The sequence below is a fragment of the Notechis scutatus genome, chromosome Z, assembly GCF_049901735.1.
Source record: "Notechis scutatus isolate UNSWTSFEM ecotype Mainland chromosome Z, rNotScu1.2, whole genome shotgun sequence".
NCBI lineage: Eukaryota > Metazoa > Chordata > Lepidosauria > Squamata > Elapidae > Notechis > Notechis scutatus.
In genome coordinates this window covers 91,178,643-91,205,435 of record NC_142025.1, presented here as the reverse complement: position 1 = coordinate 91,205,435, position 26,793 = coordinate 91,178,643, and the positions used below count along the sequence as shown (strand labels likewise).

General features: G+C 38.5%; 1 protein-coding gene across 3 annotated transcripts in view; it reads left to right on the top strand.

The window, feature by feature from the left end:
• Positions 1-25,899, top strand: part of STAC2 (SH3 and cysteine rich domain 2) — a 41,323-nt gene extending 15,424 nt beyond the window's left edge. The window contains exons 2-11 of one of the 3 annotated variants that reach the window (XM_087947923.1): positions 6,070-6,361; positions 7,637-7,734; positions 11,067-11,160; positions 11,841-11,953; positions 12,270-12,351; positions 13,460-13,521; positions 14,895-14,992; positions 17,706-17,757; positions 20,160-20,297; positions 23,045-25,899. In XM_087947923.1, coding sequence (XP_087804049.1) covers positions 6,070-6,361; positions 7,637-7,734; positions 11,067-11,160; positions 11,841-11,953; positions 12,270-12,351; positions 13,460-13,521; positions 14,895-14,992; positions 17,706-17,757; positions 20,160-20,297; positions 23,045-23,149 — 1,134 coding nt within the window. In that variant the 3' untranslated portion in view covers positions 23,150-25,899. Of the gene's footprint in view, positions 1-6,069; positions 6,362-7,636; positions 7,735-11,066; positions 11,161-11,837; positions 11,954-12,269; positions 12,352-13,459; positions 13,522-14,894; positions 14,993-17,705; positions 17,758-20,159; positions 20,298-23,044 lie in introns of all 3 variants that reach the window. The other 2 variants (XM_026679671.2, XM_087947925.1) reach the window with 2 other exon arrangements.
• Positions 25,900-26,793: the final 894 nt, after the last annotated feature.

Genomic DNA, 26,793 nt, shown 5'->3' with positions numbered 1-26,793 from the left:
CTACAACAGTAATAGCATTTCTGGAATCCTTGCACTGTTTGTTTCCTTACCTAGCATGCTTCAAAGGATTGGTATACTCAAGGTTAGCTACAATCAGCTTTCTGTTTGTTCCATTCTCCTTGCTTTCTTTTTCTTTTTAACTGATCCAGTTTCTTTTGTATTATTTTATGACATTACAGCAGCTGAAACACATTTAATAAATGAAAGTTTCTGCATTCCATCCTTGAAAAGGCTTTCTTTACTCCATTTACATATACTAGAATAATATTGCAAATATAAGAGCAGTGATGTTTATCAGAGGAGGAAAGGAAAGGAAGAAAAATTGACTACAGGTAGTCCTTGACTTACGAGCACAATTGGAATCAGAACTTCCATTACAAAGCAATGATCATTAAGTGAATGACGTGGTGGTTATGTGAATCGAGCATTGACTTTTCTTGTTGAAAACCCACTGAAATAGTCATGAATGGCTATCATGTGACCTGGGCCCTACAACTATCCTAAATACATACTTGTCGCCAAGCACCCAAATTTTTATCACATGACCACAAGGATACTTCATCACCATACCATCTGTGGGGTGGCTAGGTTCACATATGTTCATAAACATGCATGAATAATTTTAAGCTATTCTGCAGTGTCCTAGTTAATTTAAAAAAAACTCTGTACTTTTCAGTTTTACTATGGTTTTATCAGCTGCTTAGCAGAAATGAATTTATTTTTCAATGTTATATATAGAATTTGACTCACAAAATTGTGATATTAGTGATTTATTTTATTTCTAATATGCCTCAAGGAAAATAAATGGATGACTTGGAATTTGTAGTCCATCTGTAGATGGACATACTCTTGAGCCCAATTCAGGATCCAAGTGGGTCTCAAACATCTTTTTACAAATAAAAACGTCTCGAGCTAAAATAGATCTTGTGCTCCTGAATTGTGTGAAATGAAGCAGCCTCTATTAGCACACTAGATTTGGAAGCCCAGTGGTATTTCTTTCGCTCCAAAGGTCCCGGCTCATCAGTAGTTAGTGGAGCTGAAACCTTTCAAGCTCAGTCTGCAGAGACAGCTGGATTCCTCCCCCCCTCCCCCCTCACTGGCTCATATAGCAAAAAGCCACAGCCAGTGAGGTGTACAGACAAACCACATGCACATTTCCACTCTCTCACCTTGCACTTTCCCTACCCCCAGCTCTCTTCTCTATATTTCATGTTCCTTTGCTATTCCTCCCCCGCCCCCGTTTTCTCTAACAAGGCTGAATTAATTCCACCCCTTAGCCCATTTTAAAAGCCAGACCTGATTCATGCAAACTCATGGTAAATGGCAGTTCTATAAGCTTTTCTAGAATAGTGTGTCTTCATGGGTGTCCCAGAATTAGGAAGCAGAATATCCAAACCAGAATAATGCATTACCCCAGACCACTATTTCTCAACCTTAGCAACTTTAAGAGGTGTGGATTTATAACACTCAGAATTCCTCAACCAGCAAACATTACTGCATTGATGAAGCCTTCCCCTGATGATTTCTAAAACTGGCAGTTTAAAAATAAATAATAATGTGAGCACAATGGGAAAACTTTGCAGGAAATAGAACAAGGCAGAATCTGGTACTGGCTGCAGAATCTAACCTACTCTTTGTAATATAATAACAAGCAGATATGATGGAAGCAACTAAGGCTAAAATAGAGCAGCTGTGGATCCTACATCCTCCAACATCTTTTACTTTCTCTCCATTTAACTTTGCTCCAAGCTTTTTCTGCTCTGTCAGATACACTAGCTTTTCTAAGCTGGAGTGGGTGATAAAACCTGAAGCTAACAAGTAGGGACTAGCCAACGTTCACACAGCAAGCTTCATGGTTGAGTGAAAAATTTAACCCAGCCAGCTGTATTCGTTGTGCCCAAATAGACTAGCTGTATTTGGCAGGTTTCTAAAAGCTAAGCATGTTTGGATCTAGTTATGGCTCAAAAATACTGGGAGGTAGGTTGGATTGAGAAGTTTAACATAAATCCCTAAAGAGAGTGAGAAACTACTTCTATTCTATTGCCAAGAAAGCTACATGGATGGATTTCTCCCTAAAGTCAATGGAGATCAAGTCAAATTTGGTGTTCAATACTACACCTGTCAGCCTTGTCTTTGTGAGACCCAGGTACAACCAAAGCACCTAAGAATACCCTGTATGCAACAATAAAAATGTACAAACATATCAATGTATTTTGGATATTTTAAGAAAAGAATGGTGGAGCTGGTTCTGCACAATGTACTATATCAGGGAGCAGTTGAGGGCAACCTACCATGTCCCCCAGTTTAAAGTGCAAATATCAGAAGGTGGGCAGTCATTTGGAAATTGATGCAGAAAATCTGACAAGGACTCTCCCCCATTGACAAGAAATGTAATTAAATAAATAACCAGTCATTTGCGGAATCCTTGTAATAGATTTGATTTGAGTCTCAGCTCTGTAGATTTTTCATAGTGTCATAAATGCTCTTTTCTCCTTGAAGTCATTTCTAATAAAAATGATTATTTTAAAAACATTTGTTAATAATGTAACTCTACAGCTTTTCCTGCAGCGCAGAAGCTGGCTCTTATTTCAAGACCTGAAATCTCCCATATATTTCTTAAGCAATTTTATTCTCGTTGATCTTATTGTCACTTTTTCTGTTCACAGGGAGAGCTGCAAAATGTCCCTTGTCCCCTTTTCCAGTAAAAAACAACACTCTTCTAGTTACCAGTCAACATAACACCTTTTCTTCCTTGCTTTCAGAACCAAAGATTGAGAGGAATTCTATTATATTATAATCCTTGCATTGAATGACCATACACACAACTATCAAGTTTATACTGATATAAGAATAATATGATACATCAGCAAATATTTAAATCGGTGTAAATAGTTCTTCTTTCCCCACTCCTCCTCCTATAGTTCTGAGAAACTTGCTTAGAAAAGATAGTTAATCTTTAAAATCTAGGACAAGTTAAACTCCAAACTTACTCAACAATCCTAGTTATCTTGCCATGGTTTTACAAACAGTAAATTCCTCTCTTCTTAATTCTTCTTGCACCAAACCACATTAGTGGCCTCAATTCAAATTCAGGTGGATTGTCCATTGCTCTTCCCACCACGATTTGCTTTCTCAACTGTTCTATTACCTTGGGCACTTCTTCAGCTCTTGGTTTCAGTCCTTTCTCCCACAGGCATATGGCTTGATTTGTATTAAAGGATAGGTTAGGGCCTTGTTCCCTAGAACTGAAGGTACAAGCAAGTGATTATCTATCTGTCTGTCTGTCTGTCTGTCTGTCTATCTATCTATCTATCTATCTATCTATCTATCTATCTATCTATCTATCTATCTATCGCCACCATCTCCAATAGAAACTAGATGGCAAAAAGGATCAGAAAATTCAATAAAACAAAATATAAAACCATACAATAGTAAATACTAAGATAATCTTAAAGACAACACAGATGAAAACATAGCACTCCCTCTCTATCCATACAGTAGTGCATTAACCCCAGCCCTGGGACTAAACCAAAGCCAAGTTTTAAAAGCTTCCTGGAGAGGGTATTTTTCAGGTGGAAGGATGGTACTGTGGCAGAAAAGCCAGCTTCCTTGGTCTTGCAACATGATACTGTTTACTAGAGAGGACCTAAAACACAGCAGAAACAATTGGATTCTTATCTGAGGAAAACTGTTTTATCTCATCACTGTAAAACTAATTCCTTTTTCTTTTTTCAGGCTGTTTCAATGATCTAACCAGTTCCTTTTGTTCTTTGTTTTTGGCTCCCTAGCCATTTCTTCCAGCCTTGCTCTGTTGCTGGCTGAAGCCTTGTTTGCATCTAGAAGAATCCCCCCAGCTGTATCACTTGTGCCCCTCACTTCCACATCTTTATATTCCTTTTTCCAAACATTGCTTTCCAGTCACTGAAGCGACCTTTCCCTCCCATCAGAAAGTCACATTTCATATGTCCTTGCACTTTGTCTTCTAAAATGCTCCGAATCTCATCCAGTGATCTTATTTTCCCATTCTTCATCTTTGCACCCTTTGGATTCCTCTGTTCTGCACCCACCCATCCAATTACAAAGTAATTACTTCCAGCATTTTGCTCTGTCTTCATTCATTTGTTTCACTTTATCACAACCTCCTGAGTTCCCAATAATGTATGCTGTTGGCTATATTTATCTCGGGTTTCAGATGGTATCCTTGAGCATTTATTTAAACTGCTAAGAATTTGGCATGTATTCATTTTAAAAAATTGTTTCAAGATTTAGTTGTTCCCAGATTATAACTTTCGTCATGGCTTTTCCCTAAATATAGACCCCATAACTTCCTATGGCCATATTGGTTGGGGGTGAGGGAAGGATTGCTGGTGCTTGTCATGGGCTCCACTAATATCAGTCCTTTTACTGCAGTAACTGGCTGGAATTATGTGGTATAGCAAAACTGGCATTCTATAAGGAGATTGGAAAATATATTAGTAAAGGCATTCCACAGAAAAAAAGTTAATGTGAGACAGATTACAATACGTATAAGGTGGAACCGCAAAGTAAGAGGCCAAATTGCTGAGTTACTATAAAATAAAGTAGCTGGTGTATTTAACTACTAAAATTGCTAAGATATACTGAGATACAATATTATTTATTCCTGAAGCATCCTCCTTCTCTGATGTTGGCCATACTTGGTGCAAGTATAACTGCTTTACCAGCAAAATGGATTCAGCTCTCATTCGCCAGAAAGAGATAGTGAAAAGTGAAATGAGGTCCCAGGCTAGCCAGCCATAAAGCTCATTCATCTCCAGACATGCCTAGAGGTTGAAGCATCTGCGATAGTCCCCTAGGCCCACATGTTAGCCAATGGGTTGCTGTTACATTGAACAGAGTTTTCCCTCCAGGCCTTGATGCGGTACCTTGAATGCAGTTAGTCATGGCCTCTGCTCTGTATGTTCAAGGTCCTATTCTCACAAGAAGCAGGTCAGTGGAAAATTTTCCTAACAATATGTTAGCTAACTTGTTCCACTGTTGACAGGCCTCTTTTCCCCAGCAGGAAAGAAAAACAGTAAAGAGAGGATGGTTCTTCTAGCACATAAATGGCCTGCAGCTTTAAACAATCTCTTCTTTGCCCTTTTTTCCTCTCTCCCTCCCCGCCACCAAAGCAGCCTGTCTTCCAAATCAGATTAAAGTAGTTTTTGCTTACTTTTTAAAATAGAAACATTTTCTTGACTCCCATGTGCCCTCCTCTAGATTATTTATTTAAGGCTTCTCTGGTAAGTGTGGAATGAGGCTGAAGCTTTTCTCTTCTGTGAGGTCCTTGATGCCCTCTGAGCTTGGTTGTTTCCTTGCAGATGTTTCATTACCAAGCTAGGTAGCATCATCAGGAATGGGGAGAAGGAGAAATGGGTTGAGTTTCTGTTTTGACTATTCCCCTAAAGCATTACCTTCAGTTCCTTTCGGAAATTCTGCAGTGGAAATATGATGATTGAAGGGAAAAGCAAAAATGAAGTTTACCAGCTCAGTTTGATGTAGTAGTTAAGTTACCAGCTAGAAACCAGAAGATTGTGGTTTTAGTGCCATCTTAATCACAAAGCCAACTGGGTGATCTCATCCATCATTTTCTCTCATCCCTAGGAAGAAGCCAAGGGCAAACTATTTCCAAAAATCTTACCAAGAAAACTACGGACTAATCCAGGCAGTTGCTAGGACTCAACACCAGAGCCATGGTGGTGCAGTGGTTAGAATGCAGTATTACAGGCTAACATTGGTCACAGCCAAGAGTTTGATCCTGACTGACTCAAGGTTGACTCAGCCCTCCATCCTTTTGAGGCGGGTAAAATGAAAACCCAAATTATTGATATGCTGATATTGTAAACTACTCAGGGAGTGCTATAAAGCACTATGGAGCACTGTATAAGTCTAAGTACTATTGCTATTTGAAAGCACAAAACTCATTAAGTATATTGAATATTCCATTATTTCCATTGGATACTGAGCAAAGTTCATGGTGCTAATATATGATGTCCTCCTCCCCAGTGACTGCTGTTATTTCTTCCACTTTTCTTTCCCCTTGTCTGCTAGTTACAAAGGTTCAAACGCTCTCTGTCACTCAAGACCATCCTGCGCAGCAAGAGCGTGGAGAACTTTTTTCTGCGCTCTGGTAATGAGTTCAAGTTGCCCTCTGATGTCCTGCTCAGCCCTCCTGATTCCATGCTACCCCCCTCTCCACCCCCAGCTCCCTCCGAAGTAGAAACCTCCCCCAGAGCCCTTCACAAGTCCCTGGGGACCCTCAAGCCCATGAAGACCCACAGCTTCCAGGAACACATCTTCAAGAAACACAATCCTTGTGAAATTTGCCACCAGCTTATTGTAGGTAAGCAATTGAATGCCTTTTCCCCCCCCACCTTCTGAATAATGTTTGCTAGTTCTTGCCATGAACACTCAGGAGCTGAATTTTGGTCATTTTTTTTTTTCTATCTGGATTACTTAAACTGTAAATCCTGAGCTACTGCCAAATCAGGATGGCCCTTCTCCCTTTCCTCAAATAGGTTTACACTTAATAAAGATTAGGCATTGATTCTAGATGAAGCTTGGAAAAATATGCATTGATGGAAGTTGGTTGTTGATGTCCCTCGTCTACTTGAGTGGAGTCCGCAGAGAAAAAAAAATAGAACATCTGGAGCGCAAGGAGATGCACACAGGCCTGATTTTTCTTTTTCGTTTTTTTAAGAAGGCTAGCAACAAGCAATTGGAGGTGGTCAGAAGTCTTATAGGCCGTGTACTTCGCTTTCTTTTCCTTGTTTGTATAGGTTGAAAATTGTGATGGCTATTCAGTGAAGCACCCATGTGTTTGTCTCATGTATGACACCCCATATACCTCTTCTTTCCAATGGAGTCATGAAATGAATATGTGGATTGTTGAGTGGAGCATAGAATGCCTCAGGGTCTCCAATTTCTCAAGGCATCCCCACCCTCTGAGGCACCTCATGCTCTCCCCATGTCCCTCAGGGTCCCTGTGGAGTTTGAGTCTACTTTTTACCCCGTCAGGCCCCATATCCTCCTCCTTGCCCCACTTCACCCCACATTGTCCATCACACACATCCTTAACCCAAGCTCTGGAGCTCTTTGAAAGGTGTGATGAGTGACGCGGGATGTGGAGGAGGAGGGTATGGGGCTCGATGGGAGGAATGCGAAGGGAGGTGGGAGGGCAGTACAGCATCCCCTGTGTCCGACATAAGAATGAACCATCACCAGGGCAGTGCAGTAACCGTAACTACAAGACCAGGTCGTAAATAGCTTTTTGTGGGGGAGGGGGGCTAAAATGGCCAGTTGTAAGTTGAGGACTGCCTGTAAGTGCATAGGAAAAATAACCTTGGAAATAAGGATGGTGTGGGGGGGAATCATAAGATGGTTGGATCATAATAGGCCACCCTGTAGATATGTTGAGTGGGGAGGATGGGAATCGTTATCTGCCTCATTTGAGATGAGTATATAGCCTACTCCTTGCTATCAGGCATGTATTTCTGATTTTGATTCTCCCTTCTTCCACCCCTCAATATTATTCTCACCAACACACATCTATTATCTTGGCAAAACACCTTCTTGTGCTTTGGCAATACACTCCCTTGTGTCTTGGCTTTACTTTTAGGAAACTCCAAGCAAGGCCTACGATGCAAGACATGCAAAGTGAGTGTGCATCTGTGGTGTTCAGAAGAAGTTTCTCATCAGCAGTGCCTGGGCAAGACAGTAAGTAGCTAAGCAAAGCTATGCATGGGTTAGGATGGGGAGATCCAGAGAGGGGGAGGATAGGAGCCAGTCTTGGGGTCCTATCTGTGCTGGCACAAAATAAGGCCCTGGCTAGAAAGGTCCTTATTTCAGGCACTGGCTTTCTTTCATTGGCTTTGTTTTTTTGGGGGTGGGTGGGTGGGGGGAGTTTCTCACCAATACAGATACAGAACTCCTGGTTGGGATTCAAACAAGAATGCAAGAGAAGCCCTGATTGCACCTGTGTGAAAGCAGGTGGCACAAAAAAAGGCCCCAGCTAGTATAGTAGTAGCATCCAATGTAGCAATAGTCAAGGCTGGGCAGTGGGGGCAGCACATAAGTGGGCAGGCAAATGGGCAGAGATGGGCGGATGGGGGAAGTTGAAGCAGAGACAGCCATTACCTTTTTCCGAGAATGCTTGGATTCTGGTGGGTCACTGCAAACAACCGTGTGGGATTCATGCAGTGACAGCAACTGGGATTGCTGGAACTGCCACTGCTATGCTGTTGTTGATGTTCCACTTGGTGACTACATCACTTCATGATGGAGTTGCTGGTCTCAGTAAGGTCATTAAGTGAAAATTAATTGGGTGATTTTGGGCCAGTCACTCTCAGCCCAATACACTTCACAGAATTGTTGTTGTGGGGAAAATAGAAGGAGAAAGGTGTGTTGGATATGTTTGCTGCCTTGAGTTATTTGACTAAAAATAATAAAGGCAGGATATAATTGAATGAATAAATGATTAAATCTATCAGTGCCGTATACACATTCTACAAGGGAAGAATTGGCAGTGATAGGAGGAAGAAAAGAAACAGGAGGGTGGATTTTGCCTACAAAGTTTTAGTGGATTTTGGATGAAGTCCTGCATCAAGAGCACTAGGAATGGATTTCATGTAAACAAATGGATTTCATGTTATTTTTTTTAAAAAAACAAATAAGTCCTGTGGTTGTGACAATGTCCAAAAGGATCTCTCAAAACTGGGTGAATGGTCATTCAAATGACAAATATTCATTTTAAGTAAGTGTAAAGTGATGCACTTTAAGGCAAAACAGAACCCTCCCCAAATTTCAGATATTAATTGATATGAATTACTTATCAGACAAAAGGTCTTCAGGTTATTCTGAATAGATATCTGGTCAAAGCAGCTTTGCAAAAGGCATGTTCTGTGATAGGAGTGAGAACATAAGGAACTGAAAATAAAACAGCCAGCATTATAATGACTGGAATATCTATATCTGGTATGTTCTATACAATGATGGTTGGACCTGGAAGAGGTGCAGGGCAAGGCAGATTAAGATAATCAGTTGTCTTTAACATTTTCCTTACATAGAAAGGCTGGAAAATGTACGACACTTAGCTTAGAAAAAAATGACTGGTAAGGATATTTCTAAGGTATATAAAATTAAGCATTACATGGAGGAAATGGACAATATATTTTTCCCTTTCTCAAAACATTAGGCCATCTAATGAAGCAAACTTAAGAGGATATTTTAGGCAAATGAAAGCATGTTTTCACTTAGCACATAATATGTGGTATTCATTATCTCATGGCATGGTGATGGCTACTAATATGAGTGGCTTTAAAGCATTAGTGAAAATTGTTGTGTTCAGATTGACTGTTGCCTCTGGCTTGGGGACAATATGTCTCCAAACAGGTTAGGGGAACAAGGGCAGGGGAGGATATGTCTCCTTCTGCCACTTAAAAGTACTCAGAGACATCTAGATGGCCAGTGTGGAGAAAAAAAATATATATTTATTTTTCACATTTCTGAACTACTGGTTCCCAACTTCCTCAGAGAGTCACTCTTAGCAATGTACAATAAAACATCAAAATAATAAAAAACAGTATAAACTGTAAAAAAAATGAAATATTAGAATTAAAAAATTGTGAATTAATTTTATTTAAAAAATTAAAATTTCTTAAAAATTAATTGACAAAGGGCAAAGGAAGGCCTCTCAAAATGCTGAACTAAGATAAATTTTGGCCAATTCAAGAAAATTCCTATTATGTAAGATCAAAATTATTATATGTGACCAGGTTTGGTTTTAAAAATTGCCCCAACAAATTGTATAAAATAAATAAATCAATGAACATAAAGTAGACATAAAGCAACATGCCAAAAATATATTTTTGCAACCCTCTTTACTTACTGCTAGCTGCAGCTGTTCAGAAGTACTATTTTATAGATCATGCAAGGAAAACAACCCACTCATGTTTTTTAAAAAAATATGTTCCTCAAAATACTCTTGAAACTAATTATCTCAATTCTTTGTTACCTGATATGTATTTCTGCTTAAACTGGATAAATCACTTGATTTGTCTTACACCTTCTCCAGAATGATAGTAGATTTTAACATATTTTACTCACTTGTAATTTTTTTCACTTAAGGATATTCTAAAAAGCACTTGGCCATTAAACATTTATCGATCCACCTTCTCTGTTTCTGTTCTTTTATATTTACCCTTAACAAATTGTAGCTTATGAAATCAAGCTTAAATGAGTTATGTTTCACTGCATGCAAACAGTTGCTAGTATTGCAGTCCTTCCTCCATGTGAACAGTAAACTACAAAAAGGAGAGGTTTGATATGCATTCTGAGAATATGGTTAAGAAAGAAAGAATGGAAAGCAGATTTACAATATAATTTGTTTTCATTTGTGAACATTATTATGTTAAACTTTATTTTGTTGTGCAAAAGACAAAATGAATAAACTGCAGTATTATAATACACATCTCTTGTGTTAGAGTTAATTATATTTGATTCTCTGGTTTTCTCAATATGTATTACACGTGCTTTCTGTGGCTTACTAATTGACATATTGAAGCAGAAAGTGTTGTACCATTTAAAGCCAGTTTCTATTAGCTAGTTTTGCTTCTCTGTACATTTCAGATTTCACAACTTTTGTCTTATTAGATTATATTTTAATGTTTCCTTCAGGGATTTCAAAACAGTAGATGTGGGTTCCCAACAGCTCTGTGAGATCAATGTTAAATGGAGGAATTTTCTTGGTTTGAGACCAAACTTAATCTGCTATACCAGATATCTAGAAACAAAAAGTGAATCTGAGGATCACCATTTTTAGAAGCTGATGTGCAGAGTTCTAGACTATTTCTTGTCCTGTTTTAATTAGCTTAAAATTTCTCTGAAGGTTAAGTATATAAAGAGAAAATAGAGTATAAACTAGTCCTTCGTAATGTTTCAAGGGTGAAGCAAACTTGCTTCCTATATTAATTCACCCTCTTCCTAGCAGCATGGCAGAAGGTCAAGCACATAACAGCCAGTGAAATATTCTTCTGTACTTTGTTCCTCAGCAGGCAACCTCTTTCCGCCGTAATCTTAGTTCTCCTCTGCTGCTACATGAACCACAGCCCCAACCAGCCCCAGCCAAGGAATCTCCTCCTGTAGGTAAGAACTTGGCCATTTCTAAACTCTGAAAAGTAAAATTTCTGACAGAAATTCAATCACAGAAAATGAATGGTGAGGTGCGCCCAGACTGCTGATTCCTAGAACTGCCAGCTCAGGCTTTCCAAGGGATGGGTTCAAGATGACGGACATGCATGTGCAGTGCATGTAAAAAAAAGGGGGTGGGATTTCATAGTTGTCACCTTCTGATACCCAACCTCCTACCCCTCAATGGATATTCAGGGGTAAGAAAGAATACAGAAGAAGCAGTGAGAAAATGCAGGAGAGTTATACATGGAAGATGATTATGGTACTGGGATCATCAAGTAAAATGCCATGATTAAGGCAGGACAATTGCATGGAGGGGGGGGGGGAGGTTCATTTTGGAATTCAAAGGCCTCCCAGATCCAATTTAGCAAATATTCTTTATCAGGGAACCAAGTAGAAGAATTTGACTGGTCAAATCTGTCCTTCCAGATTGTAACTAGAAAGCATGGTGGGTTAATCTGGCTGATGAGAACAGATTCGCTCATTGCACAAGGAATTTTACAAATCATCCAGGATAGCATATGCTAATCAAAGTACAGAATAATAGAATAAAGTGACCCTGCTTATGACAGCTTCCTTTGCTTCTCCTTTGTGCATGACAATCCAATTCTAAAATGTATCTGGTTTACCAGCAGGCCCCAGTGGAAAGGTAGATCCTGTTTATGAGACTTTGCGCTACGGCACTTCACTGGCCTACATGAATCGCTCCAGCTTCAGCAGCACCTCAGAGTCCCCCACCAAGAGCCTGGTATAGTCCCTAAATTCAAAGATTTCATTTTGATAACATTAACAGGTCCCTGATGAACACGCTGGGGTTGAGGGAAACCTATTTGTGAAATCTAGAGGGAGATAGTGCAGAAAATATTATTGGAAATGGATATATGTAAAAAAAGATAGGAAGAAAGATTGAAACTATGAGTAAATCAAGAAAGCGATACACGTTTCTTTCATTGGTACTCATTCTATAAAGAGTCGAGATCAATTTGAGGGAATGTATAACCAGAGCAGATAGCAACATTCAGTCAACCTTGGCTGATCTCAAGAGAGGCATTTATTTCTTCCAGAATGAGAAGGAGGAACCAGTTCAGAACACAGAAGGCTCATCAGCAAGTGGACCAACAGCAGAGGAAAATATGACCGATAATGGTAAGTAAAATTGCCATTTCCACTTACAATGTAACATATGTAAAATAACCTATTTTGTTAACCATGCCCAAAACTTACCTTCATCCCACCACATACATATGCATATGTATCCACATATCCACATGAAAGGAGGAATGGCTCAGCCTGCATCAATGCAGTCACACATCTCTCTTACTCCCTCGTTTTCTCTCTCTCTCTCTCTCTCTGTCTGTCTTTGTCTCTCTTGCTCTGTCTCTTTCTCTTTCTCTCATTCCTCCATCTCCAGTTCTGCAAAATGCACAAAATTAGGTGGAAAAGATCTATGGGACAAAAGCTCAGCTTTGGTCTTGATCTACCCCTTTGTTTGTTTTCTTTTCCTTTCCTATGTGTAATTTCTACCCAGAATTATTGTGTAATTCTGAATTTCCATGGAAATGTGAATCCCTTTCTTTTGGTCTATTCTGGGATGGGAATAAAATTCACCCCAGAAGTCACTGGAGATATCCAAGTGGCTCTACTAAAGACAAGAAATATTGCTCTTTTTAATTCTATCTTCTTTCACATATTGTATATTTTGTTTTAAATGATTAAATCCTGGCTTACTGTTTGGAAGCTGATAGTCAATCTCAAAAAAGAAAACATTCTCTTTCAAAAATTGTTCTAATGCAAATTCACCTCTTGCCTTCCACATAAATTATACTGTGGAAGGCAAGACTGGCTTGGAGGTTAAGGCTTATCACTTTGAAAGCCTTCAGTTCCCAGTGTTTTGCTAAAGGTGAGGCTGAGGCTATTTTGGAATCCTAACCCCCCAAAAATCCATGTACAAACACTCCTCTAATTGCAGCAAAGACCATTTAATTAAAATGTCCTCTCAAGGCTAGATCTATCAAAAGGGATTGCAAAAATCCCTAGTCTTTGCAATCTGAGGAACATCATTTTGCCCAGATTTTATGTCGGTGACTGCTTCTCTCGATCTCTGGGTGTTGTTTCTTAGTGAATTTCGAGAATCTGTTGTCATCTCTGATGTTGGGTTGCATCCTTCTCTGGGAAAAAGAAAAGAAAGAATATAAATGTTTTGTTGCATAGTGGAATGATGAGCCTTAATATGTTCTGTCTTTTTTTCTTTCAGTTTTTTCAGTGGCCACAGAAGGTGAGAACCCTGTATTGGAGGAAAAGAACTCTGGACAACAGGTAGAAAATTTACCCATTTTATTTCAAGATTGAGAAAAAGCAGAGATTACCCAAAAAATGTAGGATCTAACAATTTGAGAAAAAAATGGCTTCATGAACTAGCTCCTTCCTCAGATTTTTCTTTCTATAGAAAGAGGGAAGAAGGAAGGAAGGAAGGAAGGAAGGAAGGAAGGAAGGAAGGAAGGAAGGAAGGAAGGAAGGAAGGAAGGAAGGAAGGAAATGAGAGAAATTGCAAACAATAATATATTTTTATTTAATTATATTTGGCTTTTATTCCTTTTTAAAATTCAAGAGCCAAAAATATTGTTTAGTACAGTAGTTCAATTTTTAAAGTAGAGTTGCATGGAGCAACATGCCACAATTTTCCTTTTTTAAATAAGCCCACTCAATTGCTTTCTTTTGTGGGATAATTATTTAACACTCCAACAGAGAAGTTCTCTAACTCTTTCTTGTCTTGTCAAATTGTAATTATTTAGTGGTGGTCCACTATTATAAACTTCCTTAGTGAGTCATGAGGAGACAGACATTTTATATGTGTGTAGAATTTCTTAAAGAAAATGTAATGAGGGACAATGAGAATGACTGGCAAAATAACTCCTGCTAGACACAATTACAGGAAATGTGTTTAGTTTTGGAAAATGAAGACTGAGAAGGTTATGACTGCATTATTTGGAGAGATTTTATTCAGGAGAAGGCCATAACCTGTACTCTGTCAGGAAGACAGATTTGTTTGAAAGTTAAGAACATTTCTTGATAGCATTGGGTTCAATTTCTTAAGGATATTTGCTAAGCGTGTTTGGACAGTGTGAGTCAGATATTTGTCATCAATGCTTTAATCTGGGTTTTCATATTGAGTGGGAGCTGAATTCAGTGGCTCAAATGCCATCCCCCATGATTCTGTGAACAATTTAAAATTCAGAGCTCTGCTTTTTAAGGAAACCAAGTGGCATATGTCTGATTGTTTTTCCTCAAAGAAAGTTGTGAAAAATACAGCCAAGCAAAACAATCGATTTCGGGATGGATAGAATGGCTGGAAAAAAAAGCCCTTGTCAGCTTAGTGCTGATACTTTCACACAGCTTTACTTTGGGGCTGGCTTCTGCCCTATTCCTGACCCACTTCACTCAACTTTCCCTTTCACAAATTCTTTCCAACAAACTTTCACCATCTATAGCATGGAAAGTAGCAAGTTCTGGTAATCATAAGATCTTTGTCTGTCTGTCCCATAATAGCATTTTGCAGAAGCTGTAAACTGTAGGAACACTTTGCATCAAATGGCATTTTGCTGTTTACTTCAGGCTAGATCCCTAAAGATTACACCGTGTGTCTAAAGACTGCAGTGTTTCTTCTTGGTTCTTTTTTTTCTTTCCAATAGCTATCTCAAGGCTCTACACGCAAAGAGGTCTCACCCATGTATTCTTATGTTGCCCTGTATAAGTTTCTGCCTCAGGAGAACAATGATCTGCCACTGAAGTAAGTACGCCCTTATTCTCAGATATCCAGTCTAGAAATCCGTAGCATGTGCTAGGCATAAAGTAGACTTAGAATAACTTTATTCTTTGAATGTACACTAATCAGCATACATTAAAATGAAATTTCATTGCATTCAACTCTCAAAGGGTCTCCACTTCTAATATACATTACATAAACATGACAAAATAAATAACACTGAGTAACAACACAGTCTAGTTTTGATGTGCACATGTACACGGAGAGAGAATCCTGCAAGTTTACCAGACGGATGGCATAGGATGGCAAAGCTGTTACAGAATCTGGTAGTCCTGCTAGAAATACTTCAAACCCTCCTCCCAGAGCAGATGGAAACAGACCATGAAGTGGGGTCTCTTACAATGCTTTGAGTTCTAAGCACATAGTGCTTATAAGCAGCATCCTGAATAACAGGAAGTGAGTTTCCTATAATCTTCTCAGCTGCCCTTACCACTCTCTGTATGGACTTTCTATCTAAGGCATTGCTGCCCCCAAACCAAGCAGTGATGCAGTTTGTTAAAGCACTCTCAATCGTGCCTCTGTAAAAAGTGGCCAGGACAGAAGAAGAAAAATGTGCTCTCCTCATCCGACGCAGGAAATGCAGATGCTGGTTTGCACACTTCACTAAGGGTGACATGTGGAGAGACCAATTAAGATTGTTAGTTATCTGCACCCCAAAATGCGTAATACTGTTAACCACCTCTATAGTTGCATCCTTGATACTGAGTGGAGTATGATTGTGCCGACTCTTTCTAAAATCTACAAAGATCTCCTTTGTTTTATTAACATTTAGAACCAGGTTACTTTTATTGCACCAGTCCACCAGAACCTTCACTTCTTTCCTATATGCATCTTCATTGTCGTTCCAGATAAGACCCACCACTGCCGTGTCATCCGCATACCTTACAATATGACATGTAACAGATTTGGCACAGCAGTTGTGGATCATCAGGCTGAACACTATCAGACTCCAGACACAGCCCGGTGGGGAATCTATACTCAAGGAGATGGAGTTGGAGACTTCTTTTTCCAACTCACACAAACTGGGTCCTGTCAGTAAGGAAATCCAGTATCCAATTACATAAAGGAGTATTAAAATCTAATAGGCTCAGTTTGTTTACCAAATGCTGAGGAATGATTGTGTTAAACGCCAAACTACAATGAACAGCCATCGCACATGAGTATTCTTCTCTTCCAGGTGTGCCAAGCTAAGATGGAGCACATAAGAATGTGCATCATCTATAGAGTGGTTATTCCGATAAGCAAGCTGTGATGTGTCAAATGTAGGGGGAAATTATGAAACCATAAAATCCTTTACCAATCTCTCAAAACAAACACTTCATCATAATGAAGTGAGTGCAACTGGACGGTAATCATTAAGGAATGTGATGATAGTGTTTTTGGGCACTGGTACAATGATGGCAGTCTTATGATAGAACCATGGCCTGATGCAACGAGAGGTTGAAGATGTCTGAGACAGCAGTGGCCAGCTGGTCAGCACACTCCTTAAGTACTCTCCCAGGGATATTATCAGGACCAGCAGATTTCTGAGTATTGACTTTCCAAAGGACCTTCCGAACAGCAGTTGTATCAAACCCAAGTGCCTGCTCATCAGGGAGGGAAAACAGCCTTCCTTGCTGGAACATTGTGGCTCAAACTGTCCCCAAAATATATTTAGCTTGTTTAGAGAATCGGTGTCACCCTTATATGTCAGGGAAGCTGTCTTACCATTAGGAATGATCCAAATACCTTGCCATATGAGTCTCAGGTCCATAGGATCTTGAAAGAAGTTTTGTACTTTCTGACTATAGCCCGCTTTGCTGTTTTTATAGCATGTCTCAAATCAGCTCTTGATATTCTAAGTACTGCCACATCACCTGACTTGAAAGCGATGTTTCTCACCTTCAATATGGCATGGACCTCCTGTGACATCCAAGGTTTCTCATTTGCTCATATGACAAAAGTCTTAAGAACACTGACATCCTCCATACACTTTTGCATATAAGCAGATACAGTAGAAGCATATTCATTCACATTAGTATGTTGTCCATTTGTTGCAGCCTCTTTACATATGTTCAAATTAGTGCACTCAAAGCAATCTTGTAGAGCTTCCATAGCTTCTGCTGACCACACTCTCACTTATTTTCTAATTGGTCTCTCTCTGATTAACAAAGGCTTACATGCTGGCATAAGCATTACAGAGAGATGATCTGAAGAGCCAAAACGAGGGCAAGGGGCAGCCTTAAATGCTTTCTCAATGTTAGAGTAAGCTAAGTCCAGGATGTTCCCATCCTTAATGGCAAAGCCCACATATTTGTGGAAATTAGGGAGGACTGCTTTCAAGTTAGTATGATTGAAATCCCCTGTCAAAATGCAAACTGCTTCCGGTGGATAGTTTGCAAGTCATTGCTTGTGCTATAAAGAGAACTCAGGACTTCATTCTTGTTGGCACTGGGTGGGAAATCCAATGCCAAAGATAATCAGTTCTTGTACTGTGGAGACCTTGCTGATGGAGCGTAAAGAAGCTACCACTCAAGATTAAGGCTGTGGTTGCTGGTGGGACACCTGCTAGTAATGACTCATGTACTTCTAGTAGGGCATTCTTTACTTTGCCCAGTGATTTTATACTGTGGCATTCCCTACATCTCACTACCCAAAAGGCAGCTGGAGATAAACTAGAATTTGTCTGTCCCTGCAGGCCAGGAGACCGAATCATGCTGATAGATGATTCTAATGAAGATTGGTGGAAGGTGAGCAGAATATTGTGGCAGAACACAGAGATCTGAACATATACTGTATTTCCCATATGCAAATAAAATACACAGTTCAACTTCTTATATGAACAAGTGCCACCACATGTGTTTGACCAATTGATTGATTGATAGATCAGTTGATATTTTTTTTAACCTGCTGTTCATTCAGAAGCCCAAGGCAGCTTATGCAGCACTCCTCCTCTCCTAGGTTTCCCCCACAACAACAACAACTCCATGAGGTAGGTTGAATTGGGAGAGAAGGACTGGGCCAAAGTCATCCAGTGAGCTTCATAGTTTACCAGGTAGTTGAACCAGGGACTCCTTTATCTTTGGCCAGCATCTTAACCATTGTACTACAATGGTGACATCCTCTGCTCTGTCTGAAAAGTTCTGTCTTCAGAAGTTTCCTGAAGGGACAGGATCCTAAAATATGAGCGAGGGGTGGGGGGAGGAAATGTTAGCCCATTGTGATTGAAGGTTTCATTTCTGAGGAGATGGGTGATTCAGAAATATGATTGATAGGTAGATAGATAGATAGATAGATAGATGATAGATAGATAGATAGATAGATAGATAGATAGATAGATAGATAGATAGATAGATAGATAGATAGACAGACAGTCATTAAAAATATTCCAACTGGAAGTCTGCAGGTACAGAAGACCAGGTTTTCAATACCTAGGCATTCTAAAGTGGAGATTCTATCACTATCATTGGATAAATTAATTATAAACAATAATATGCTTCTTTGGATCTAATTTCCTCAACCCAAGATAGCCTATGCTTATCTAAAATACTGGAACAAGCCTTGTATGGTATGCAGGCCAGTGCTCCAGATTCTTTGAAAGATATGGTTCAGTTTCTGATCACATCTGCCAATTGCTTCAGAACCTGGAGGTGTAATCTATCTGGTCCTAGTGATTTGAAATCATCTCAGATAGATAGACATTATCTTACCATGTTCTTGCTTATTTTGATTTACATTCCAATCTGCATTTTGCAGTGGGTTTTTTTTTAATAGGGTGTTTTTTCCTTTTGTGTAAAGAGAGAGAGAGAAGTAGTAGTTCTGCTTTCTCCCTGCTGCTTGTCACGTTCTTGCCATCTTCTCCCATTAATGGACCAAATGTTTCCTTTACTTTTTTTTTCTTTTTTTTTTATATGAAAAAGCTTTTTTTGTTGTTATTTTTGACTTTTGTTGCAAGCTTTAATTCATGTTGAGCCTTAGTTTTCCTGACTTCATCTTTGCAGATTCGACTATTTGCTGATATTGTGCCTAAGTTATGTGCCCATTTTTAAATTTTATTTAAATATTTTATCCCTTTTGTATTTCAGTTTATCAGAAAATTCTTTGTGCAGCCATGCTAGTTTCTTTTAAGATAATCTTATTTTTCTTCTTCATTGGAATTGTGCTAGACTGGGCTTTTATAATCTCACTTTTCAAAGTTTCCCAAACTCTGGGATTGTTTTCTCCCTCAGGATTCTCATCCATGAAATCCTTCTCAAGTTTTAAGTTACTGAAATCATATTTTTAACATTCCAAAACGAATCTTTGAGAAGTCCTTTGAATTCAAAGGAGAAAACTAACAAAGCACGCTGGGCTCTAGTCAGATTACTTATTCCTTGATGTTACTCCTATCATCCTGCCCATGACCATCTGCTTAGAATCAAAGAATGTAGAATGTTGATCTTGAAAATTTTTTGGAAGTCCTTGATATACAGCCAAGTTTTCTAACCAATCACTCTAAAAATACCATATATTGGGACCAAAATTCACAATGGTGACACTGTTTGGATCATCTGGGAGATGCAGTACCGGTACCAACAAATTAGGAAAATACAAGTTGGGGAGAACTGATTTTGAGAAAGAAGGTGATAAAGCTCCAAAATAAAGCCTTAACCAAATAGTAAGGATGGTTCCCCTTATTGTGTAAAAGCAAATATAATGCCAAATGTTTTACTTGATTCAGATATTTATTTCTGACTAGAGAAAGTTCTACTTTGCCTTTATAAAAACCCTCCTCCCAGGTGCTTTCTAACTATAACATGCAATAAAAATTTCAGAACAATAAACCCATTACAAAAAGTAAAAGTATAATTACATAGTAAAAAATCCAGTAGAAATCTGATGAAATCAATACTTTCCTTTATTGCCTGTTGAAGAAAACTAGCAAATATATCACTATGCGTGTATTTACCATAAAGCAGAACAATTCTCTAGGACCAGTTTTGCTTGCTATGGCTCCTATTTAAAATCCAGATAATTACAGGTCTCAGTTTATAATTTTTAATTTAAAAGACCAAGTTTCTATGCCTGCTGATGAGCAAGATATAAAAGTATAACACAAATACTATCATAAACTTTTATGCTATAGCGATGACATTTTTGTTTTGCAATTTAGGGGAAGATGGGAGACCGCATTGGCTTTTTCCCAGCCAATTTTGTCCAACGAGTTCGCCCAGGTGAAACTGTCTGGAGATGCTGCAGGACTTTTTGTGGCAATAAAGAACAGGGACAGCTGAGCCTTAAAGAAAACCAGGTAGGCATGTATGCCCCCCAAATATAGACATGGTCAAGTAAGGCCTCTAGCCTCTTTTTCACAAAGCCCATCTGTGTCCAGTCAGTTCAGGTTTGGAAAGATACGCCCTGCCTCTTGGCCAGCACTTACATGAGCTTGAAGTGAAAATAAAATGGGGGTCATCCAAGAAGAACTAAGATGCAGCTTTGGTCCGCTCATAAATTTTCTGTAGGCTTTGTGGGAAAAAGGTTCCCTATCCCTGAAGTAAAAGGTAATTTAAAATAAAAGGAATCAAACATGATTCTAGGAAATTTAGAGACAAGTTTTAAGCAGCCAAATAAATAAATAAATAGCTTGATTGGCTTGCTTTCAAATCTAACCTGTTTTCCTGGTATTGCCTATTGAATTCAAATACCAGGTTGAACCTAAAAAGAACTGTATTTTTCTTCAGTTTTTGTAACCTGATGGACATCATTTTGCTAGGATAATCTTTATCCTTTGCTTCTTTGTATTCTTGTAAGCTTTTGCTTGTGTTATCTGTTGATAGCATCTAGTGATTTTGTCTTCTTTCAGACTCTTGGAATTATCTTTTATTATTCCAAGAATTAGAGGCTTGTACAGTGACTCACCCTTCATAACAGGCATCCAAAATATTTAAACTTTAGCATTCTTATTTGTGCTTGAACTGAAAAGTCTTAATTTTACTTCTTCTTGTGGTCCAGGTTAAACTTTTCTGATGATCCAGCTTTCACAGCCGTATGTCACAACTGGAAAGCCATGGTTCTGATAATATGTACCATTGTTGTCAGTGTAATTTAACATTTAAAATAATTATCGCATAATTACATAATTTGTCAGTACTACCAGTTTTCAAAGTTCTATATTTAGGAGCAAATATCTGTGCTTCATATTATGGTGATGAATTTGACATGAAGGTTGTATACAATTTTGTATAATATTATTGCACGCAAGCTGAACTGCAGCTGAAGAGGACCTAGTTTCTGTATTGCTGAAGAACTAAAATCTTGGAGCTAAGTAAGGCACTGGTGACATTTTGCTGAGCGAGAACTTTTCATTGAATCATTATGTAATTCAAGTAGCAATGCTTCTTTGACACTTTCAGATGGACTATATTTCAGATGGACTATAATTCAGCAAAATAAAATTACCCAGAGATTGTACAAAGACATGTTCTAGCTTTTGCCCTTCAGTTGAGTCAGGACAAGAAGACTCAGATTTCCAGTGGTCATGATAGCTTTATAACAGGTTAGGAAAAGCAGCTGATGGAGAGAGATGACTAATATATTCCCATACAGAATTTAATAATATTGGAGATGAGCTATATATAAAGGCCCTTGGTCTATAAAGCCTTTTGTCCTTAGTCGTCTCCTCTAGCGATTTTAATAGAAAACCGTGGAATTAACTTTGCAGCCAATGAATTTTCCATTTGGGCATTCCAAAGTCCTTCCCTCTTGAACATACAAAATAAATTCAGCATCTCCTTGCAGCCATGTTATTCTGCCAGCCTGATGTTCCTGCATCCACGCTCAGTGTGCAGGATTTCAGCCAATCTGAATTCTTTGGTTCATTTTAATAGGTCTTAACCAAACAAAGTTATGCTGAGGCAGTAAGGAAGGACTGGATGCTACAAATAATGGAAGAAAGGAACTTAAGGCAGTTTGGATGCCAAACAAAGGAGAGCCAGTACGATAGTGTAGAGTAGGAGAGGCAAGCCAAGATGAAAAATATTGGAACACAGGAATAATTCTAATATTAAGAAACTCAGGCAGTTGCTTAGGGCAGTTTATTTGGAGTTTCCATTGAATATGCTTCATTTATTATTTTTTATTATTGGATGAGTCATACAGAAATATATCTAGAAATGTATTTTGTTGGGAGGCGGATTCTCAGCCATTGGCATTAAAGTTTTGGTATTAAAGTTTTGTTCTCTAATACGTGGAAGCCTATACGGAGGGCTGAAAAACCTTATAACTAACTAACAGCATTACCAGCATAAACCCAAAGGAAAGTTAAGTTTAAACTTCATATAAGAGGCACTGTGGTATCTCATAAAATTTAATCCAGAATTAGGGGATCCGGTCTCTTCTCTTTATTATAGCAGTGGGGCTGGTATATAAAAGAGTATCAAATACATTTTCCTCCTTTGTTTTGGAACCAGTCTCTTACTCTTTATTTTTTTCCATACATACATTGCTATGGTATGAGGTTTAGATATGTCATGTGCACTATATCTCTTTCTTTTTCTTGAATAGTCTCCCAGTTATTATAGGCACCGATCAGGAAAGAAAGGTTTTGGTTATGTTTATGTATGTTGTATATACCACTCTTTAGCTGCCACTTGAAATTTTGGATAATTAGTGAGACATGATACGGCTTGTAGGATGAGTTGTACAAGCTGCCAAAGGCTACTAGATATTTTTACCATAAAGTTTGTAGCCTTTATGGTTTAAAAAGTGCAACTTCTTGGCCAGAACCTTTTATTTATGAAAAATGATTTTTAAAATGCCCATGAGAAGCATGAGTTTTGGAAGTGACTGAGTAACACTGGGCCAAAACTTGATTTTTTTAAAAAAAATGCCTCCAAAACACATCAACAAGGCAGTAAGGAATACTTATTTATTACTCCAATTACATACTTTAAATGTCACATTGTAGAGTTCATAATACATGTACATTTAGCAGCTTCCTTTCTGAGTTCTTTTAATAACATTTAGGATTCTCCCCACATCTTCTTCTGATTTTTCTAGATCTGTGTTGGTGTGGGAAAGACTAAAGAGAATGAAGGTTTCATCAAGGTGACAAGTGGCAAAAAACGTGGGCTGGTGCCTGCTGATACTCTGACAGAAATTTGAAGATGAAAGATGAAGAAGAGCAAGATGAGAGAAGTATACACTAAAAAGAGGATGTCGGCAAGGGGAGCGAAGCTGCCTTGGGTTCCTCCAGGCTACCCCATATTGGAGCACCTGGGTAATAATCACTGTTTCACGGAATCTTCCCACTGGATCTTGCGAGCAGCTTTTGTGGAAAGGATGAAAGGAGGCTTGAGGGGGAACCGATGGGAGCGCCACTTGCTGTGTATCTTTATCCATGTGGGGCTGGAAATTCACTCCTGTTTGACTTAGTTTCTCATCACATTCACTGCAGTCTCTGTAAAGGTATTTTGGTGAAGAGCTCTCTGTGTTGTGAGTGTGAGGGAGATTTCCTCTGCTTGTAATTCACACCCTGTCTTCTTGTCTTTGGACCCTGACAATAGATGCCAATTAATAATTAACCAGCCTTAACTTATTGGGAGGGATCTATCTTAGTGTAAGGCTCTCGACGCCCCCTCCCATTTTCAGAAAATCCCCAACAATGCTGTATTGCATGCAAGCTATCCATGGAAATGCAAAGCCCTTCTCTGACTAAGAAGACAATGTGGTCTGTTGGTTTCTGTGTTAGTTTTATTTCTCTGTATTTGTGTGACTGCTCACAACTGGTATCACCTTCTGTCAAAAAGACGGTGTGGCCAGGCAACTATATATAGCCTTTTATTGGTCACATACTGAGGAGTCTTACTTCGGAGCCCCTTCTGCTTAATTTTGAGGAGGCAAAGTGGTTTGCAGTTCTGTTGTCCCCTTTCCTGGGTCCTGGGGAAATCATACAACTATGTTTGCTCCTCAGTGTGTAGTGGCTGACCCACCGTATAACTGATAGCAGCATTGATAATTTCTCAGGGACCTTCCTTGGCCAGACGCTTTTCTGAACTAGACAGAAAATATTACTGCTTTGCTCATAGAAGTTCAAAGATCCTGGTTACTCCAGATTTCCTTGTTTCCCAGCATGCTTTCAGCTATGTGATTTGCAGATATATTTTTGTAAAAAACAAAGGAAAAAAAGTAAAGAGAGAGAGAGAAAGAAAGTCTATGATTTGAAAAGTTATTTAATATGATATTTGCATAGACATCCCTAGTATGACATCCCTAGTATGGCATTTTTCTGACTTGATCTGCTGGTTAAGAAGAGATGCCTTGTTAGATCGTATATTTCTAGGGCCCAGTTGGAATATATAATAGGCCATGTATGAGATATTGGCCTGTGAAAGATGGCTCACATGAAATACTTCTGTAAGTGACCTAGACTATTGATCACCATTTATCCAATAGTATATATAACAAATCCAGTACACTACTGAATACATTCAAACATGATGTACATGCATGGCTCATTTACTTAGGTTAAGCACTTACCGGTATTTTCTTATACTGCATAATCAAACCGGGAAACAGTTCTTTCCTAGGTTTTACACTGTGACTCTAGCCTATTAGTATCTTAGTAATGGGTATTCCTTTGCTTCCCCCAAAACTCCAGAAATATATTTTCTTTATACTTTAAATTGCCCAAATAGTATACAAAATATACAGTTAAGTTTTTAATTCATCAAGTATTTTCAAAACAAGATTTGGTGATTTGGTAATGATCAATACACAGTACACTCATGATATTGAGTAAATGTTTTCTATTTTGTTTTTTGGAGTAGAAATACATTTTCTTGCTTCCTTCCATAAAGACTATTAGTGAGTACTTTTATTAACCTAATGCTAAAATCCATATCATAAAAGCCATCCTCGCACTATCCATGGCAGGGGTGTCAAACTCACGTTGTCACGGCAGCATCTCATGATATATCGGAACTTCCCCCCTTTGCTAAACTGGATGTGGGCGTGGCCAGCACATGGCACATTCTCCCGTGGGCCGGGAGTTTGACAGCTCTGATGAACCCTGGTGAAAGGGTGCTGTTAACAACGAACAAATCCTGTTTGCTACCACAAGTGCAAAATACAGGCATATGCACGATGCAACACAGGAAACAAATGATGTATCAGAAAGATTTGGTCAAATGTGCAAACTGTATCTGAAACCAAGTCATTACTCAGCAACAGGGACCAAAAAAATAAATAAATCATGTAATGAAGAAATTGCCACAAGGAAGAATAGCTGATTCAGGAGTAGCATATGATGTTGCATTTAGAGATTTTTAGACTCCTCCATATTAAGCTATCTCTCACATTCTGATGATCATTTAGTCATGCACTATATAGAAACTCCACTGCAGTTTTCTTTTCATCAATTAGCTCCTTAGCAGTCAAATCCATCTTCTCATGGAAGAAGTGGTTAGCAGGCTACTCAGTTCCGTCTCAAAAATCAATTGGTATTTCTGTTTTACTTGAGATCAGAGTATTGTTCCAAGCATTTCCATATCATAAAGTCATCACTATATCGGCCTGATTCACATCTGTATCATGGAATTTCTGCAAAACTAAGCAATGACTTGCAAATATGATGACCAGATTCCATAACCCAGGAAGTTTATATCATTAGAAATGCTTTCAGCAAATGAGTTAGGCATCAGTTGCCAAAAATTAAGCATAATGAAATAAAATAATGTAAATGCATGTATGAGTCAGACTCCAGCTTGGGAAATTTATTGCTTGTAGAGCTGATATAAAGACTAAGGATTAGAATGTATTTAAATGTCAGTGTCACCAAGTGAAAGCTGTAGAGAAAAAATAATATTTGTTGGACAATATGTGTATGGCACAATAAATCTTCCACCCACACAGACTCATTTATATTGCCTTTTCTGGGTCAGGACCATAAAAACAGATGATACAAGCAACAAGAGATTATCAACAATACCAATTTTCCAAAATAAATAATGCTTAGATGGAGACCAACAATAGGAAAAACTATTTGGAAGATGGATTTCCCATTCTTAGTATTGTTCTGCATAGTTATGTTTGCACTATTTTTGAATTAGTGTTGAATGGACCTTTTCCACTTTTTATGCACTAATTTGGGATTATCTCAAGATAACCAAGCACTTGCTGAGTGTTTAGCCACTGTCTCAGTAAACATGCAAATTTTCAACATGTACAGCAGAATTCTTGAGGATTTTGCTTGGTTGTCAGGATTAAAATAGATCCATAATCTTATGATCCTCATGTCAAGAGTGCTAGGAAGGAAGTATATAGAACATAATATGAAATCTTCCAGCTGGAGGATTTAGGTTCCCTACTGCACTAACTCATGTAGCAGATGTAATGTCCTCATTGGTTACCCTTTATTCTCCTTTAAAGGTTTTACTCAGTATGTTGGAATTAACTGGAGCATATTGAACCACATGATGTTTATTTCTTTTCTAGTGAAAAATGATATAATTACCTCTCAGTAAAGAACATCATTCTTGAAAATATCCCTGGTGGGGCTATAAAATCGATTAGAAAAATGGAAAATGGGAGGAGGAAGAACATGTGGCCAGATACTACTGACCCTACTTGATTAGTAACCCTAATGAATGAGGCAATACAGAGGTGATCTGATAAGACTTCTCCAGAATAAACTGCAGCAAGAAGCAAGGTGAGATACAGAAGATGTGAAGGGAAGGAAATACAATCAGAATTACATTATGAGAAAAGATGTTTCTCTTGATAACACCATACTGATTTTTCAAGTTAAA